Source organism: Oncorhynchus nerka, linkage group LG15, assembly GCF_034236695.1.
Source record: "Oncorhynchus nerka isolate Pitt River linkage group LG15, Oner_Uvic_2.0, whole genome shotgun sequence".
NCBI classification, from domain to species: Eukaryota; Metazoa; Chordata; class Actinopteri; order Salmoniformes; family Salmonidae; genus Oncorhynchus; species Oncorhynchus nerka.
Window position 1 is genome coordinate 69,743,547 of NC_088410.1, and position 21,468 is coordinate 69,765,014.

Sequence of the window (21,468 nt, forward strand, 5' to 3'; positions counted from 1 at the left end):
CACACACACACACACACACACACAGACAGTCCCATTACTAAACACAGTCCCACACACACACACAGTCCCATTACACACACACACACAGTCCCATTACACACACACACACACAGTCCCATTACACACACAGTCCCATACACACACACACACAGTCCATTACACACACACATAGACCTAAACACAGTCCCATTACACACACACACACACACAGTCCCATTACACACACACACACACACATTACAACACAGTCCCATTCACACACACACACACACAGTCCCATTACACACACAGTCCCATTACACACACACAGTCCACATCACACATTACACACACACACACAGTCCCATTACACACCTAAACACAGTCCCATCACACACACACACACACCTAAACACAGTCCCATTACACACACACACACACACACTAACACACAGTCCCATTACACACACACACCTAAACACAGTCCCATTACACACACACACACACACAGTCCCATTACACACACACACACACACAAACACAGTCCCATACACACACACACACACACAGTCCCATTACACACACAACACACAGTCCCATTACACACACACACACACACACACAGTCCCATTACACACACACAGTCCCTAAACACAGTCACAGTCCCATTACACACACACACACACACACAGTCCCATTACACACACACACACACAGTCCCATTACACACACACACACACACACAGTCCCATTACACACACACATAGACCTAAACACAGTCCCATTACACACACACACAAACACACAGTCCCATACACACACACACACACCAGTCCCATTACACACACACACAGTCCCATTACACACACATACACCTAAACACAGTCCCATCACACACACACACACCTAAACACAGTCCCATCACACACACACACCTAAACAAAGTCCCATCACACACACACACCTAAACACAGTCCCATCACACACACACACACCTAAACACAGTCCCATCACACACACACACACACACACACACCTAAACACAGTCCCATCACACACACAGACCTAAACAGAGTCCCATCACACACACACAGACCTAAACAGAGTCCCATCACACACACAGACCTAAACACAGTCCCATCACACACACACACACACACACACAGACCGAAACACAGTCCCATCACACACACACACACCTAAACACAGTCCCATCACACACACACACACACCTAAACACAGTCCCATCACACACACACCTAAACACAGTCCCATCACACACACACACACAGACCTAAACACAGTCCCACCATACACACACACAGTCCCATCACACACACACACACACACACACACACACCTAAACACAGTCCCATCATACACACACACCTAAACACAGTCCCATCACACACACAAACACCTAAACACAGTCCCATCACACACACACACACACCTAAACACAGTCCCATCACACACACACACACACCTAAACACAGTCCCATCACACACACACACACACCTAAACACAGTCCCATCACACACACACCTAAACACAGTCCCATCACACACACACACCTAAACACAGTCCCATCACACACACACACCTAAACACAGTCCCATCACACACACACACACACACACACACACCTAAACACAGTCCCATCATACACACACACCTAAACACAGTCCCATCACACACACACCTAAACACAGTCCCATCACACACACACCTAAACACAGTCCCATCACACACACACCTAAACACAGTCCCACACACACACACACACACACACACACACACACACACACCTAAACACAGTCCCATCATACACACACACCTAAACACAGTCCCATCACACACACACACACACACAGACCTAAACACAGTCCCATCACACATACACACATAGACCTAAACACAGTCTCATCACACACACACACATAGACCTAAACACGGTCCCATCACACACAGACCTAAACACGGTCCCATCACACACACACATAGACCTAAACACGGTCCCATCACACACACACACACACCTAAACACAGTCCCATCACACACACACACACACACCTAAACACAGTCCCATCACACACACACACACCTAAACACAGTCCCATCACACACACACACCTAAACACAGTCCCATACACACACACACAGACACCTAAACACAGTCCCATCACACACACACACACACACCTAAACACAGTCCCATCACACACACACACACACACACACACCTAAACACAGTCCCATCACACACACACACACACACACACACACACCGAAACACAGTCCCATCACACACACACAGTCCACACACACACACCTAAACACAGTCCCATCACACACACACCTAAACACAGTCCCATCACACACACACACAGTCCCACACACACACTAAACACAGTCCCATTACACACCAAACACAGTCCCATCACACACACACACACACACCGAAACACAGTCCCACACACACACACACACCTAAACACAGTCCCATCACACACACACCTAAACACAGTCCCATCACACACACACCTAAACACAGTCCCATCACACACACACACACACACACAGACCTAAACACAGTCCCATCACACACACACACAGACCTAAACACAGTCCCATCACACACACACACACACACACACACACACACACACACCTAAACACAGTCCCATCACACACACACACACCTAAACACAGTCCCATTACACACACACAGTCCCATTACACACACACACACAGTCCCATTACACACACACACACACACACACACAGTCCCATTACACACACAGACACACACAGTCCCATTACACACACACACACACCACACACACACAGACACACACACAGTCCCATTACACACACACACACACACACACCACACACAGACACACACACAGTCCCATTACACACACACACACAGTCCCATTACACACACACACAGTCCCATTACACACACACACAGTCCCATTACACACACACACACACAGTCCCATTACACACACACACACAGTCCCATTACACACACACACACAGTCCCATTACACACACACATAGACCTAAACACAGTCCCATTACACACACACACACACACACAGTCCCATTACACACACACACACACACAGTCCCATTACACACACACACACAGTCCCATTACACACACACACACACACAGTCCCATTACACACACAGTCCCATTACACACACACACACACCAGTCCCATTACACACACACACAGTCCCATTACACACACACACACAGTCCCATTACACACACACACACACACAGTCCCATTACACACACACACACACACACAGTCCCATTACACACACACAGTCCCATTACACACACACACACACACAGTCCCATTACACACACACACACAGTCCCATTACACACACACATAGACCTAAACACAGTCCCATTACACACACACAAACACACAGTCCCATTACACACACACAGTCCCATTACACACACACACAGTCCCATTACACACACACACACACACAGTCCCATTACACACACACACACACCAGTCCCATTACACACACACACAGTCCCATTACACACACACACACACACACACAGTCCCATTACACACACACACAGTCCCATTACACACACACACACACACACAGTCCCATTACACACACACACACACACACAGTCCCATTACACACACACACACAGTCCCATTACACACACACACACAGTCCCATTACACACACACATAGACCTAAACACAGTCCCATTACACACACACACAAACACACAGTCCCATTACACACACACACAGTCCCATTACACACACACACAGTCCCATTACACACACACACACACAAACACACAGTCCCATTACACACACACACACAGTCCCATTACACACACAGTCCCATTACACACACACAGTCCCATTACACACACACACACAGTCCCATTACACACACACACACAGTCCCATTACACACACACACACACAGTCCCATTACACACACACACAGTCCCATTACACACACACAGTCCCATTACACACACACACACACAGTCCCATTACACACACACACACACACACACACACAGTCCCATTACACACACACACACAGTCCCATTACACACACACACACACAGTCCCATTACACACACACACACACAGTCCCATTACACACACACACACAGTCCCATTACACACACACACACACAGTCCCATTACACACACACACACACACACAGTCCCATTACACACACACACACACACACACAGTCCCATTACACACACACACACACACACAGTCCCATTACACACACACACACACACACAGTCCCATTACACACACACACACACACACACAGTCCCATTACACACACACACACACACACACACAGTCCCATTACACACACACACACACACAGTCCCATTACACACACACACACAGTCCCATTACACACACACATAGACCTAAACACAGTCCCATTACACACACACACACACACACAGTCCCATTACACACACACACACACACAGTCCCATTACACACACACACAGTCCCATTACACACACAGTCCCATTACACACACACACACACACAGTCCCATTACACACACACACAGTCCCATTACACACACAGTCCCATTACACACACACACACACACACAGTCCCATTACACAGACACACACACAGTCCCATTACGCACACACACAGTCCCATTACGCACACACACAGTCCCATTACGCACACACAGTCCCATTACACACACACACACAGTCCCATTACACACACACACACACACACACACACACACAGTCCCATTACACACACACACAGTCCCATTACACACACACACACCACAGTCCCATTACACACACACACAGTCCCATTACACACACAGTCCCATTACACACACACACACACAGTCCCATTACACACACACACAGTCCCATTACAGACACACAGTCCCATTACACACACACACACACACACACAGTCCCATTACACACACACACAGTCCCATTACACAGACACACACACAGTCCCATTACGCACACACAGTCCCATTACGCACACACAGTCCCATTACACACACACACACAGTCCCATTACACACACACACACTACCCAGACCAAGCATGCTCAACACACATAACCAAACACACAGTAGGGTATGCCTACCCAGACCCTGCACACTAGTGACATACTTTGCTTATAAAACACAATGTCCATGAAGACGTCTCTGCTGTCTAGTACTCTACAAAAGGTCAAACTTGACTGAATTATGAAGCATGGTCTCTTTCCTTACCTATTCCAACCAATCCTCCAACTCTACCAAAACTACAAAGATCTACACATCCAAACACCCAGGGGCGGACTGGGACCAGAAATCGGCCCTGGCATTTCAAACACACCAGCCAATTTCTTTCTTTGATGCCCACACACCGGCCCACTTTTTTCCTCAATGAGTCCAAAATGGACTATCAGTCTGGCATTTGGCCATTATGCCAGATGCCTTGCCTGCCCTTGCAAACACCCAACACCTCCCCAGCAAAGTATTTATATAATAATTATGCCATGACCCATGAGAGAACACATATATTTAAAACATCTGCGTTTTAACACTAGCAACTATTCTCTGGAAAGTAGATGAAACAGTTTCATTTGCATTTGCCAACAGAACTGGCATCTTCTCCTCTTGCTTATTGCGTTCATCGTCACTGTTCTGCCAATAAAAACACTAACTGACACTCACACAGAATCAAACTGAAGAATAGGCGAGATGGCCTGATCTGAGTAATTGATACATATGATATTAGCTGTGAATATGGTGCACATATGAAAGTTGCAAATTGTCCTTTGGGATTCGAAACAGTCGCGATCCAGGATGGGCGCATTCTATTTGATGGGAAACATCCCGAAGCACCCAAAGTTATGCTTTATGTCATTGTATAGACAATAGATAATACTGCATGTGTTGTCGATAACAAGTAGGACAGTGTGTCGGGAGTCATCACACCAATCCTGGATCAAGTGAAATGTAAAAATACTATGTGCGTCTGGAGCTTTCCAGTGCCGCGCTGTTCACTCACCACTCCTGAGGCGCCCGGGATTTCCAAACTTCCGTCTCCACCGCTGTTTTTCCGAGCCCTCGCGCTTGATCGCTCACCGCATGCAAAGCACAAGAGGGTGCGTTGTGTCGAGTTCTCTTCGGTCTACAGAGAAGACGAGGACAGAGTTACATGAGCGCCTATAGTTGCTATCAGCGTCGCGGTAGTTCTCCCCAACGCTCACACAACCTCACCCCGCTTTCTCCCGATTACTTTCTGGTGTTTTGTGTCCAACATTCACGCTCCCTGCCATTCACCTCCCCCTTAAAGGCAAAGGACTCATTTAACTGTCGCGGCAGCGGGCTTGGAAGATAGAGGATAATGAGAAAGGGCCCGGGTATCCAATCAATATGATCTTTAGACTGGAAAGAAAGGTCTTTTCTGCACTCGATTCTCATTTGACACAATAATCAAACTGTCAATAAGGTATCCATTCCCCTACCCTCCAAAACAACACACACACACACACACACACACACACAAACAAACACAGCAAAGGAGAGCATACATTAGGGCTGAAAAGTACCTAAACCTAAAACTGCTCAGCAACAGGTGTGTATAATCTGAACAGACATGGGACACAACATCCCTTATTGGAGTAAAGTATTCCAAACATTGAGAAAAGTGTTTGATCCCCATGACCTTCTGTGTGATGTTGGTCTACACTGGGTGGAAGTGGAAGTGTGCCTACTATCACCTTAAAGTGGCACCTTAGAGTAAGACTTCAGAGTACTGTCTGCAGCTAGAAACAGAAGCCTATTTTTAATAGTTGTACCACATAGTGCTTCATCTGTTACATGGATGGGAGCCATACAGTGGTGGACCAGAGAAGCACAGAGAAATACAGTGAGGCCCTATGCCAGAACTAGACAGTCATTCACCCAGTCAGTCCATCAGTCAGTCAGAGAAAGAGAGAGAGCGGGAAGTGAGGGCTCTGGCAGGGAGAGTGAGAGAGAGTCAAGGACTCTGAGAGAGAGAGAGAGAGAGAGAGAGAGAGAGAGAGAGAGAGAGAGAGAGAGAAAGAAAGAAAGAAAGAAAGAAAGAAAGAAAGAAAGAAAGAAAGAAAGAAAGAAAGAAAGAAAGAAAGAAAGAAAGAAAGAAAGAAAGAAAGAAAGAAAAGGGCTCGGATAGATGAGAGAGAGAGAGGCAAGGACTGACAGGGAGTGAGAGAGGCGAGGGCTCGGAGAGAGGGAGAGAGACTATAGCTAGCTAGCTGGGAGCTGATGTGCCATTTCTAATCCCCCCTGTTCCTGCCTTTGTGCTGTGGCCCAGCAGGAAGTAGGAGCTGGGCAGACAACAATTAACAAAAGAGCTGTGAAGAATACAATTAGCCATCAATGGCCAACCACAGGCCTTTGTGCCTGTCACCATGGTGACGGCCCAACACCACTATTGCGGGATTACAGAACCCTTTCTCCACTTCTCCTTTTCGCTCCCCTTCGTCTTTTCTCTCTCCCTCGCTCTCTCTCCTTTTCTTCTCTCCCTCTCTCTCTTTCAATCTCTCCCCATCTCCTTTATGTTTTTTATGTTTTTTTTGTTTCCCCCTCCTCTCTGTGCACTCTACTCTCTCTGTTTATTTGTGAGTCACTCTGGTGTCAGTGAGCTACAGTGAGACTGTTTGCCAGGCTCAGGATCTGGCACCCTTATTCTCCCCTCTGCCTTTCAGGCCATGCATCTTTCTCTACCTTGCCTGCTTAAACCAACCGAACTGAGCTGAGCTGAGCCAAGGTTGTTAAACCACTTTCATATCGAGAGAGAGAGAATGTGAAAACCCTACTCCAGGGGTGGGCACACTTTTATTCCAACCCAGCACTAGAACACCTGATTCAAATAATCAATTTATCATCGATTTTGATTAGTTTAATCTGGTATGTGTGTAGTTTAATCTGGTATGTGTGTAGTTTAATCTGGTATGTGTGTAGTTTAATCTGGTATGTGTGTAGTTTAATCTGGTATGTGTGTAGTTTAATCTGGTATGTGTGTAGTTTAATCTGGTATGTGTGTAGTTCAATCTGGTATGTGTGTAGTTTAATCTGGTATATTTTGATTAGTTTAATCTGGTATATTTTGATTAGTTTAATCTGGTATGTGTGTAGTTTAATCTGGTATGTGTGTAGTTTAATCTGGTATGTGTGTAGTTTAATCTGGTATATTTTGATTAGTTTAATCTGGTATGTGTGTAGTTAAATCTGGTATATTTTGATTAGTTTAATCTGGTATATTTTGATTAGTTTAATCTGGTATGTGTGTAGTTTAATCTGGTATGTGTGTAGTTTAATCTGGTATATTTTGATTAGTTTAATCTGGTATGTGTGTAGTTTAATCTGGTATATTTTGATTAGTTTAATCTGGTATATTTTGATTAGTTTAATCTGGTATGTGTGTAGTTTAATCTGGTATATTTTGATTAGTTTAATCTGGTATATTTTGATTAGTTTAATCTGGTATATTTTGATTAGTTTAATCTGGTATGTGTGTAGTTTAATCTGGTATATTTGGATTAGTTTAATCTGGTATGTGTGTAGTTTAATCTGGTATATTTTGATTAGTTTAATCTGGTATATTTTGATTAGTTTAATCTGGTATGTGTGTAGTTTAATCTGGTATATTTTGATTAGTTTAATCTGGTATATTTTGATTAGTTTAATCTGGTATGTGTGTAGTTTAATCTGGTATATTTTGATTAGTTTAATCTGGTATATTTTGATTAGTTTAATCTGGTATGTGTGTAGTTTAATCTGGTATGTGTGTAGTTTAATCTGGTATATTTTGATTAGTTTAATCTGGTATGTGTGTAGTTTAATCTGGTATATTTTGATTAGTTTAATCTGGTATGTGTGTAGTTTAATCTGGTATGTGTGTAGTTTAATCTGGTATGTGTGTAGTTTAATCTGGTATGTGTGTAGTTTAATCTGGTATGTGTGTAGTTTAATCTGGTATATTTTGATTAGTTTAATCTGGTATGTGTGTAGTTTAATCTGGTATGTGTGTAGTTTAATCTGGTATATTTTGATTAGTTTAATCTGGTATGTGTGTAGTTTAATCTGGTATGTGTGTAGTTTAATCTGGTATATTTTGATTAGTTTAATCTGGTATGTGTGTAGTTTAATCTGGTATATTTTGATTAGTTTAATCTGGTATATTTTGATTAGTTTAATCTGGTATGTGTGTAGTTTAATCTGGTATGTGTGTAGTTTAATCTGGTATATTTTGATTAGTTTAATCTGGTATGTGTGTAGTTTAATCTGGTATGTGTGTAGTTTAATCTGGTATATTTTGATTAGTTTAATCTGGTATGTGTGTAGTTTAATCTGGTATGTGTGTAGTTTAATCTGGTATGTGTGTAGTTTAATCTGGTATATTTTGATTAGTTTAATCTGGTATGTGTGTAGTTTAATCTGGTATGTGTGTAGTTTAATCTGGTATATTTTGATTAGTTTAATCTGGTATGTGTGTAGTTTAATCTGGTATATTTTGATTAGTTTAATCTGGTATGTGTGTAGTTTAATCTGGTATGTGTGTAGTTTAATCTGGTATATTTTGATTAGTTTAATCTGGTATGTGTGTAGTTTAATCTGGTATGTGTGTAGTTTAATCTGGTATGTGTGTAGTTTAATCTGGTATATTTTGATTAGTTTAATCTGGTATGTGTGTAGTTTAATCTGGTATGTGTGTAGTTTAATCTGGTATGTGTGTAGTTTAATCTGGTATATTTTGATTAGTTTAATCTGGTATGTGTGTAGTTTAATCTGGTATATTTTGATTAGTTTAATCTGGTATGTGTGCGTTGAGCTGGGCTGGAACAAAAGCCTGCACCCAATGGCCTCCTAGGACCAGAATTGCCCTAGGCAAAGTAAAGAGTCAAATTTCACATTGGTTTCAGCCGACCTATCCCCACAAACCAAACAATTTATGTCCGTTATGTGTGTTTGCATCAGCGCCTAGCCTCCATGTGATATATGTCATAACAGACACGATCCAAACTGACTGAGATTACCACACTCTCTTCCTGTGTGCCAGGTTGTTTCTTTGCCCCCTTTTTGTGGGGTTGGCAGCCCCCTGCCCTCCCTGATGGCTAAGATCTGTATCAGACCACACTGCTGCCTGCTCTCTGCCCTCACCCATTAGATGTCTATCTGACTGTGGGCCTCTCTGTTCTCTCCTGCATCTGATCTGTCAGCCTGCCTGTCTGTCTAATCTAACAGCACTCTCAGCACCACTGGTGGGTTGGACTGAAGCAAGTGAATATCAGCACACTGTTTACCTCTCCCTGTGGTGCTGGTGGAACATAGTCCATCTCTAACACGGCAGACCCACAATCCCAACCAGTGTTGACAACAACACAATGTACTGAAGGCCTTAACCACTAAACCACCAAAACCATGACATTGGTCTGCAGGGGCCTTTGGTTAGTAATGAGTGGGCCATAGGACAATCCTAAAAGCTTATGATAGGCCTCTACATGTTTTGGGGATAAAGAACAATCATACTCACAATGCCCTGTTGTGCTGTATCACTCACCCTAGCAGAGGGGGCTGATGGGTCATGTTTTCCTTGAGGAGTTCACACACATTTTGCCAAATGGAATAACCATCCGTATGACTAATATGATTGCGAATGTGTATTTTAACAATGTCAGCCAGAACACCAAGCAAAACCATGGAATCTTGTGAGCATCAAAGGAAGACCCAGTGACGACAGAGATAACAGTCAAAGCTGTGTGGCTCCTCGTGAGGTTGACTTTATTTTGCTTAGCTGACACTCCAGTAGATTTGATAGCAGCCAAAGCGATGAAGCAGATGTGCCTATGTGTGCACTTACACAAACCAAGGTGTCTTCACCAACATGAAAAAGGCGGGGTGGGAAACAGAAGAGGACGGATACACACACCAACCGCATGGGAGAAGTAGGCTGTTATCGAGAACAGCAAAAACATCACTCCTGTGTGTGTGTTTGTGTGTGTTTGTATGTGTTTGTGTGTGTTTGTGTGTGTTTGTATGTGTTTGTGTGTGTTTGTGTGCGTCATACGTGTTTAAACGATAACAAGCGCTCGCATTATTTCTCAGAAGCGAAGGGACCGCAACACCCCCGTTCTGACACCACTTCCGCAGATTCGAGCAAAACAACACATCTGCCATCGGAAAAACATACGGCCACAGTGCCACTCCCTCTCACAAACATGACCCTATTGAGACAGACCGCAGGGACCCGATTGAACTGATCGTTTTAGTGAACGCAGGCAATTTAACAGAAATTGTTTTGAGGTCTTGTCGTCATTTGGCATGGGTCTCCAGATCCTCAAAAAGTTCTACAGCTGCACCACCGAGAGCATCCTGACCAATTGCATCACTGCCTGGTATGGCAACTGTTCGGCATCTGACCGCTACAGAGGGTAGTGCGTACGGCCCAGTACATCACGGCAAGCTGTACCAGAGTCTAGGAACAAAAGGCTCCTTAACAGATTCTACCCCCAATCCATAAGTCTGCCGAACAACTAATCAAATGGCCTCGACTAACCTGTACCCCGCACATTGACTCTGTACCAGTACCCCCTGTCTATAGCCTCGCTATCGTTATGTAAATGTCCTGTTACTTTTTGGATTGATTAGATTTAAAACTTTAGTTTATTTAGTAAATATTTTATTTACTCTATTTCTTGAACTGTATTGTTGGTTAAGAGTTTGTAAGTAAGCATTTCACGATAAGGTCAACACCTGTTGTATTCGGCACATGACAAATATTTTATTTTTATTTGATTACATTTTTTTCTTTGATGTGACAGCCAATCTATTTGTGACAACAATTTGGGTGATAGCCAAGAGAAGGCCTCAAACCAGGGCCCTTATGCTTGTCAAGCCTCTTATTGCTGTTGAATGGTTGGAATCAGGTGTGTTATTGCTGTTGAATGGTTGGAATCAGGTGTGTTATTGCTGTTGAATGGTTGGAATCATGTGTGTTATTGCTGTTGAATGGTTGGAATCAGGTGTGTTATTGCTGTTGAATGGTTGGAATCAGGTGTGTTATTGCTGTTGAATGGTTGGAATCAGGTGTGTTATTGCTGTTGAATGGTTGGAATCATGTGTGTTATTGCTGTTGAATGGTTGGAATCAGGTGTGTTATTGCTGTTGAATGGTTGGAATCATGTGTGTTATTGCTGTTGAATGGTTGGAATCAGGTGTGTTATTGCTGTTGAATGGTTGGAATCAGGTGTGTTATTGCTGTTGAATGGTTGGAATCAGGTGTGTTATTGCTGTTGAATGGTTGGAATCAGGTGTGTTAAAGCTGTTGAATGGTTGGAATCAGGTGTGTTATTGCTGGGCTGGAGCAAAAGCCTGATGACAAGCTAACTTCTCTGTCTCTTCTCTGTTTCTCTCTCTTACTATCTATATACAGTGCCTTGCGAAAGTATTCGGCCCCCTTGAACTTTGCGACCTTTTGCCACATTTCAGGCTTCAAACATAAAGATATAAAACTGTATTTTTTGTGAAGAATCAACAACAAGTGGGACACAATCATGAAGTGGACAGACATTTATCTCAGACCTGCCTGGTGTGTTCCTTGTTCTTCATGATGCTCTCTGCGCTTTTAACAGACCTCTGAGACTATCACAGTGCAGGTGCATTTATACGGAGACTTGATTACACACAGGTGGATTGTATTTATCATCATTAGTCATTTAGGTCAACATTGGTTCATTCAGAGATCCTCACTGAACTTCTGGAGAGAGTTTGCTGCACTGAAAGTAAAGGGGCTGAATAATTTTGCACGCCCAAGTTTTCAGTTTTTGATTTGTTAAAAAAGTTTGAAATATCCAATAAATGTCGTTCCACTTCATGATTGTGTCCCACTTGTTGTTGATTCTTCACAAAAAAATACAGTTTTATATCTTTATGTTTGAAGCCTGAAATGTGGCAAAAGGTCGCAAAGTTCAAGGGGGCCGAATACTTTCGCAAGGCACTGTGTTTCTCTCACTATCTATCTATCTCTCTGTCTCTATGTTTCTCTCACTATCTATCCATCTCTCTGTTTCTCTCACTATCTATCCATCTCTCTGTCTCTATGTTTCTCTCACTATCTATCCATCTCTCTGTCTCTATGTTTCTCTCACTATCTATCCATCTCTCTGTCTCTATGTTTCTCTCACTATCTATCCATCTCTCTGTCTCTCTGTTTCTCTCACTATCTATCCATCTCTCTGTCTCTATGTTTCTCTCACTATCTATCCATCTCTCTGTCTCTATGTTTCTCTCACTATCTATTCATCTCTCTGTCTCTATGTTTCTCTCACTATCTATCCATCTCTCTGTCTCTATGTTTCTCTCACTATCTATCCATCTCTCTGTCTCTATGTTTCTCTCACTATCTATCCATCTCTCTGTCTCTATGTTTCTCTCACTATCTATCCATCTCTCTGTCTCTATGTTTCTCTCACTATCTATCCATCTCTCTGTTTCTCTCACTATCTATCCATCTCTCTGTCTCTATGTTTCTCTCACTATCTATCCATCTCTCTGTCTCTATGTTTCTCTCACTATCTATCCATCTCTCTGTCTCTATGTTTCTCTCACTATCTATCTCTCTCTCTGTCTCTCTGTTTCTCTCACTATCTATCTATCTATCTATCTATCTATCTATCTATCTATCTATCTATCTATCTATCTATCTATCTATCTATCTATCTATCTATCTATCTGTCTGTCTGTCTGTCTGTCTGTCTGTCTGTCTGTCTGTCTGTCTGTCTGTCTGTCTGTCTGTCTGTCTGTCTGTCTGTCTGTCGCAGTAGCCACCCACATTCTCCCCTGTCCTGACGGAGGGCTGCATAAAGGCCTGCTCTCTCTCCATGGGTGTACACACACACACACACACACACACACACACACACACACACACACACACACACACACACACACACACACACACACACACACACACACACACACACACACACACACACACACACACACACACACACACACACACACAGGGGCGCAGGAGGGGTACAGTCTCTCGGCAGGGTTGAGGGGGATTGAGGGAAGGTGGGTACGGCACTGCCCCACACAAAGGCAGCCCTGAAATAGCCCTCTCACACAATGAGACCTGCCACTCTGTCTATGAGATAATGTCTAATTGAAAACACTGCAGCCATTGTGCTCCTGTCACCGGCTCTATTGTCCAGATAGCCCTCCCCCACCTCTCTTTTTCCATTGACGCGGCACGATTGTTCCCTGCCATTGTGGCACCCGCACCCAACTCTCTTTCTTTCTCTCTCTCTCTACCTCTCCCTCTCTCCGTATTGTTATAATTTCATTACTCGTTTGTTTTTTGTTCCGCTTCTCCTTTTGCTCCCCTGCAGATCTTTTGTTCCACACATTTAGGCACTTCATTTGGAGCCACCGCCACTCTCTGTGTGTGTGTGTGTGTGTGTGTGTGTGTCTGTGTGCTAAACAGGTGTCAGTTTCATGATGAGATAAAACAGGAAGTAAATCATCTGAAAAGATATGTCTCTCATTCTGTAACATCACAAAAAGCTACAAACAGCTACATATACAGTATCTGCAGAGAAAATAATGGGTCGTTGTGAAGAGAGAAGTAGTATCTAACGATTCACAGGCTTATCGCATGGCCGTGCACAGCTAGGACCTTTTCCATTGTTATGAAATATCCATTGTAAATCAATAGATCTTGTTTGAACACAGTAAACCACAGAAGTGGTCACTAACCCTGGTCCTGAAGAGCTACTGTATTATGTGTGCTAGCCTTCATCCCAGCCTAGCTCTAATACATGAGATTCAGTAAGATATCAACAGACCGTTAAGACCTTGAATAACTGATCATAGAGGATCAATAAGCATCAGGATTCATATGTTAACATGATTCCTGCAGCCTATTTTCCCCAAATTTGGGGTGACTTTCCCACCTCTGGTATAGGTTTGGCCTCAACAAACCTGTCACTGTAGATCAGATTCTGTGTTCCAGCCAAAGTCACACAATTAAAAAGCCTCCACATTTCCTCATTTTCACAAATTTTTTTTTTTAAAAGGCGACCTGCGTATTATTCACGGTGTTAATTGGGGGGAAATACATGTATTGTGCATCGCGACGGCCCTGTGAAAACAAGATAAGGGCCTCGTGAACAGGTCCAAGCCGATGGCCATTCAATGGGATTGTTTGGTATGAAGATTGTGAACAAGTTGAAAACAGATTATTTTTCCTTTTTGCTCTGACCAAGTCTGCCTGTCTGAGGTGAACAGTCTGGAAGTTCCCCAGCTCTGCTCTGACAGTTTCTCCTGGATTCTGTCAGAGATGGTGACAGATTGCTATGTTTGACACAATGCATCTCTGCAGGTAAGATGTCATACATACACCTGTACATTTGATTGATTCTGAGGAGATGAACATACAGAGAGCAATCTGAGGTACTATATTTATACATTTTCTCAATGAATTATCGCCATTCCATCATGCTAAGCACTAGCTAAACTGATGTTGTATTAACGTTGCTTAATGTTACAAACTTACACACATTCCCCCTTTCTATCCCCCAAACAAAAAAAGACAGAGATGGCTGTCTATCTTTCTGCTGACACAGTCAGTAGTATTTTCATTACCACAAGCTATCGCTAGCTGCATCTGCTGCTCCAGTTTGACTTAAAAACACATCATATCTGGTTAGATGAATTTGAACGCTTTATTTGTGAGAAACATAAACCAAAAAAAAAATCAAGAAACAAAACAAAAACTCCAAGGAAAGCACCTTTTATTATAAACAAGAGGTGGACCTCCAACCCACGTTTTGAATAAACAAAATAAACATGCATATAATACCTATTGGTCCTATTCTTTCCTAGTCTCAGTCCAGGTCATGATATGATGCTATCAATGGGTGCTGGCTTTAGAGGGAGACACACAGACTAACAAACATACTACCCTGCGAGTCAGAATAGGTACCAAGGCCACCCAGAGGTTGAAATAACAATCCCATTACAATACATCTGTTACTGTATTGATGTTGTGTATTTGAACTTTTTGAATGACATTTATTCATGAAGTTTTGATATAGGCCATAGACAGAGCAGAGGTTGAAAGAAATAACCACCACACAAGTCTGAGCCCCAAAACATGTTCAATGAAGGTGCTATGAATAGACAGAATGAGAGAAAGGCAGGGAGGTAGGCAGGATACAGACCCACACCTTGCTGAGCCAAGCCAAGGTAGGAGAGGGGTCAGGTGGCTTAGGGAGTGGTCTAAGGAGGGGAAATAGTCTCTGGAGGGGGGCATCTGACCCGTGCACTGTGTCCTTTGTCTGGAAGTGGGGAGACAGAGAGGGATGAGGAGGGGAGTTGGCCCTAACACTCCTATGGAGGACTATGTTATGTCATTGTATGTTATGCATGCTATGTTACGTATGAGTGTGTCTGGTAAAGCTTTCTATGGCTGAAAGGTCACCAAAATCATTTAAATTGGCTTACAACATACAGAAATCCTCAAGTAAAACTTGTTTGCTTGAACTGCACCACTGTGACAGTCAACTGCCAACGTCTGTAGAGCCTCACTGTTCTCAGCCTGACTTAAGAATGTGTGGGAGGCGTGTGGCATTGAGAGTCAGCCCATTCCTCCCCTCATAGCACAAAGAGTCATCTGGCACTTGACAACGATGCCTGATGAGCGACGCATGTTGCCACAAGCTGTGGCACCCCTTCCTTTTAAGATGAGGCGCAGGGCTCCTGACCAGTAAGGCGACACCTCAGCCCTCGCTGCTGAAGCTCCTTGCTCCTTCTCCCACTTGTGAACTCCCGTCTGTCCTCGGCTGCTCGTTTCCATCACACTTCCCCCAGATAGCCAGCCGGCCTAGTGTTGTATGTTATTAATACTATTGTTAACTGCAAACTCAAGGCTGGCCTGGCTGACTCCGATCATCATGTTACAGGTATATTGTACCCAACAGTGAAATGGCCAATCCTGCTTTATATAATACTCTATTAATACCGTATGAAATATTATGGCCACTTATGGTAAGATGTGTGGAAATGTTGATTGACGTAAATGGTACTCTGCAGTCAGCAGTCTTGTATCTAAAATGTCACAGGCAATGTTTCCTGGATGCAAAAAAAATTGAGAGAAGTATAGAATCCCTGCTGATAATATGTCTACATTTCTCATGAGTTGCACAGTACACAGCGCATATCGCCACCTGGTGGATCCTCACAGTATTAACCCAAGACAATAAAAGTGGATGCCAGTATGATGGTCAATATTGCTTGCAAATAAAATGCATCTAGCAGCATGATTCAATTGAATTTGTAGCCAAATGAAACCAAGGAACACTCAAATTAACGGTTTTGTATTTGTTGGCTTTTGCAATTAACAGAAGGAATACAGGTCAACAGAATAATAAGAGATGCGTATATGATCCCTGCTCGCCATGTTCCCTTTGGGATAATAAAGAGGAATTGGTTGTAAATAGATATTTCATTATTGAAATGAGAACCACTAAGAAACAAAATTAAATTTATTTCAGAGGAGGAAACATTAATAAATGGAAAATTACATTATTCATGTACCAAACGCCAACATTGTTTGCAAAAAAAAAACAAAAAAAAATATTACAAAATAGAATGGATGTTTTTCCCACAAATCCGTCTGCTGGCTGTAGATGGATGTTGTCCTGCTGAGTTAAGTGGCAACACTCTGTAGCAAGGTGATGTTATCACCTTTCAGCATGATCCTCCCTGAGAGAGAGATGTAGGGAGGGATTGAGAGAGGAGGTGGATAGGTGGAGATAGAGAGACAGGTGAATAGTCTAGAGTAACTGACACTTCAGCAGGAGACACTTGTTCAGACTGCCAACAAAGAAAAGATGACTAATCATCGACAACGAATGAGAAACTACAGACTTAGTCAACTGGAGTGGCCTTTATCAATTTGATGGCATTAGGCCACAAGAGTCATCTGGTTGGAAGTGTTTTCTTCAAGGTGCTCCCCACCGGAAGAGGCATTTCCTTGTTTTACATCCTTGCATTTCCTTGTTTGGTCCGTGTCTCTTTTCCTATCGTGTCAGACAACGTTTTAGTAGCCTATCCTGTGCTAATCTTATATCTTACGCGAGCTAGCTTTTTGCAAGTCAGACAAATGTTCAAAAACACCTCTGTTTGGACCTCCACCCATGCAAAACAATTGATTGGTTTAATAAGTGGTAACACATCAGTAGTTTCCATCTGGACTCCGCCATATACAGTGGAGAAAATGTATTCAGTCAGCCACCAATTGTGCAAGTTCTCCCACTTAAAAAGATGAGGCCTGTAATTTTCATCATAAGGACACTTCAACTATGACAGACAAAATGAGAGAAAAAAATCCAGAAAATCACATTGTATGATTTTTTATGAATTTATTTGCATATTATGGTGGAAAATAAGTACTTGATCACCTACAAACAAGCAAGATTTCTGGCTCTCACAGACCTGTAACAACTTCTTTAAGAGGTTCCTCTGTCCTCCACTTGTTACCTGTATTAATGGCACCTGTTTGAACTTGTTATCAGTGTAAAAGACACCTGTCCACAACCTCAAACAGTCACACTCCAAACTCCACTATGGCCAAGACCAAAGAGCTGTCAAAGGACACCAGAAACAAAATTGTAGACCTGCACCAGGCTGGGAAGACTGAATCTGCAATAGGTAAGCAGCTTGGTTTGAAGAAATCAACTGTGGGAGAAATTATTAGGAAATGGAAGAAATACAAGACCACTGATAATCTCCCTCGATCTGGGGCTCCACGCAAAATCTCACCCCGTGGGGTCAAAATTATCACAAGAACGGTGAGCAAAAATCCCAGAACCACACGGGGGGACCTAGTGAATGACCTACAGAGAGCTGGGACCAAAGTAACAAAGCCTACCATCAGTAACACACTACGCCACCAGGGACTCAAATCCTGCAGTGCCAGACGTGTCCCCCTGCTTAAGCCAGTACATGTCCAGGCCCGTCTGAACTTTGCTAGAGAGCATTTGGATGATCCAGAAGAAGATTGGGAGAATGTCAGATGAAACCAAAATATAACTTTTTGGTAAAAACTCAACTCGTCATGTTTGGAGGACAAAGAATGCTGAGTTGCATCCAAAGAACACCATACCTACTGTTAAGCATGGGGGTGGAAACATCATGCTTTGGGGCTGTTTTTCTGCAAAGGGACCAGGACGACTGATCCGTGTAAATGAAAGAATGAATGGGGCCATGTATCGTGAGATTTTAAGTGAAAACCTCCTTCCATCAGCAAGGGCATTGAAGATGAAACGTGGCTGGGTCTTTCAGCATGACAATGATCCCAAACACACCGCCCGGGCAACGAAGGAGTGGCTTCGTAAGAAGCATTTCAAGTTCCTGGAGTGGCCTAGCCAGTCTCCAGATCTCAACCCCATAGAAAATCTTTGGAGGGAGTTGAAAGTCTGTGTTGCCCAGCAACAGTCCCAAAACATCACTGCTCTAGAGGAGATCTGCATGGAGGAATGGGCCAAAATACCAGCAACAGTGTGTGAAAACCTTGAAGACTTAGAAAACGTTTGACCTCTGTCATTGCCAACAAAGGGTATATAACAAAGTATTGAGATAAACTTATTGACCAAATACTTATTTTCCACCATAATTTGCAAATAAATTCATTAAAAATCCTACAATGAGATTTTTTTCTCTCATTTGTCATAGTTGAAGTGTACCTATGATGAAAATTACAGGCCTCTCATCTTTTTAAGTGGGAGAACTTCCACAATTGGTGGCTGACTAAATACTTTTTTGCCCCACTGTATCAGCCCTTTTTTAAATTATCTTCCTCAGGAGAACTTCCCCAGGCTTTCAAACAGAATGTGAGAAGCCTGGGGCTCCGAGGCTAGTCCCAGACAAACTGATATTGTGGAATGTGGACAATAGCCTGCAAGTCTTATTACTGAAATGTGTACGAATCAACATGTAATACACAGTTACAGACACTGAGAAATGTGAGGTAAGAAAGACAGAAAAACTGACTTACCCAGGGGCTTCCTGTTCTTGGTCTTCATGTGGACCTCCTCAGCGTCATCCAGAACCAGGTTCATGTACTCGTCAAAGCCCTGAAAGAGGGAGAGAGAGGTTTCAACTACACAGCTAGGCATCAGCAGCCAAGATATCGTTTCAGGAGCCTTGGCCAAGTAGAATAAGGGAGGAAACACAGGAGGAAGAGGACTTACGATGATGCAGCCCTCTATCCGCATGTTCACTTGTTCATACAGCCACACCTGTATCCGAGAACGCTGCAGGGAGAAGAGAGGCTTTGAATACATTTGAGAGATCGCTCGCTATAGGTAACGTATTATGAAAGTACGAGGTCTATTTACAACCATGAACATAAAATCATGTGACTGAAATGAAGAAAATGGTATAAAAATGTAATACTTACGTTCTGTAGATACCTGAAAATAAGGTTCTGGTGGACAGAGGGGAGGGTCAAGGAAACTACAAACATATTGCTTAACTGGCTACACAGGTTTTTCTGGCCATTTGCAACATTACTATCTCAATAGTTAATTTAAGTTAGCTACATACCCGGCCATAGTATTTCAGTTCCTTGCTGAAACTCTAAGGTCCATGTGTATTAATAGCAACGGCTCATTAATTAGTAACTTAGCTAGCTAAGTACCACTAGCTAGTTATGATCACCCTGCTAACTTAGCTAACTACGTACCACTAGCTAGTTATGATTACACTGCTAACTTAGCTAGCTACGTACCACTAGCTAGTTATGATTACACTGCTAACTTAGCTAGCTACGTACCACTAGCTAGTTATGATCACCCTGCTAACTTAGCTACAGTGATTCAGAGCAAAATAGCAGGCTAACGTTACAACACAATACTGCACAGAATATTTCATGATAAAAGGATACGATTGGCTGCACCATAACCTTCTGGACCTTCTGCCCTTGTCCTCTGTACGCCATCCTCCTTGTCGGTTTAACGCTTAGTTGTCTAAAAACCTTTTTTTCAGCAAAACATTTCAGTCGCAGTCCGACAGCGAAATTGAAATAATCACGTTGGAGTTCTCTTCAATGGCGCGCTCTAGGCCTTCCGCGTGCACAAGCAGAGTGATTGTGCTGCAGTGCCCCTATGGGCGGGAGGTAGTTACTGCAGATTCCCCACAGACAGACAGACAGACAGACCTCTGACTGCACAGTTCGGAGCAGTGCTCAATGTGGGCGGGAGGTAGTTACTGCAGATTCCCGACAGACAGACAGACAGACAGACCCTCTGACTGCAATGTGCAGTTCGGGGCAGTGCTCAATGTGGGCGGGAGGTAGTTACTGCAGATTCCCTACCAGACACAGACAGACAGACAGTACCTCTGACT

At 43.2% G+C, this 21,468-nt stretch overlaps 2 protein-coding genes across 2 annotated transcripts in view; both read right to left on the bottom strand.

Annotated features, from left to right (window-relative positions):
• The window catches only part of LOC115143240 (transcription factor SOX-13-like), a 47,330-nt gene extending 40,979 nt beyond the window's left edge, over nucleotides 1-6,351 (bottom strand). The window contains exon 1 of the mRNA XM_029683412.2: nucleotides 6,077-6,351. The gene's annotated coding sequence lies outside the window, so the exon portion shown is untranslated. The remainder of the gene's footprint in view (nucleotides 1-6,076) is intronic.
• An 11,234-nt stretch (nucleotides 6,352-17,585) lies between these two features.
• LOC115143241 (small nuclear ribonucleoprotein E) lies at nucleotides 17,586-21,185 on the bottom strand. The gene is made up of 5 exons (XM_029683414.2): nucleotides 21,008-21,185; nucleotides 20,522-20,548; nucleotides 20,313-20,375; nucleotides 20,117-20,195; nucleotides 17,586-17,823 (listed from the first exon to the last, which is right to left on the bottom strand). Exons 1-5 carry the CDS (start codon nucleotides 21,059-21,061, stop codon nucleotides 17,768-17,770), a joined length of 279 nt encoding a protein of 92 aa, XP_029539274.1. The 5' UTR covers nucleotides 21,062-21,185; the 3' UTR covers nucleotides 17,586-17,767.
• Between the last annotated feature and the right edge of the window lie 283 nt (nucleotides 21,186-21,468).

Coding starts and splice junctions, on each gene's coding strand:
- LOC115143241 (XM_029683414.2), bottom strand. CDS start 21,061: ATGGCGTACAGAGGACAAGGGCAGAAGGTCCAGAAGGTTATGGTGCAG. Junction 20,196..20,312: donor GGATAGAGGGCTGCATCATC/GTAAGTCCTCTT, acceptor TCCCTCTTTCAG/GGCTTTGACGAGTACATGAA. Junction 17,824..20,116: donor CAAGAACAGGAAGCCCCTGG/GTAAGTCAGTTT, acceptor TCTCTCTCTCAG/GGAGGATCATGCTGAAAGGT.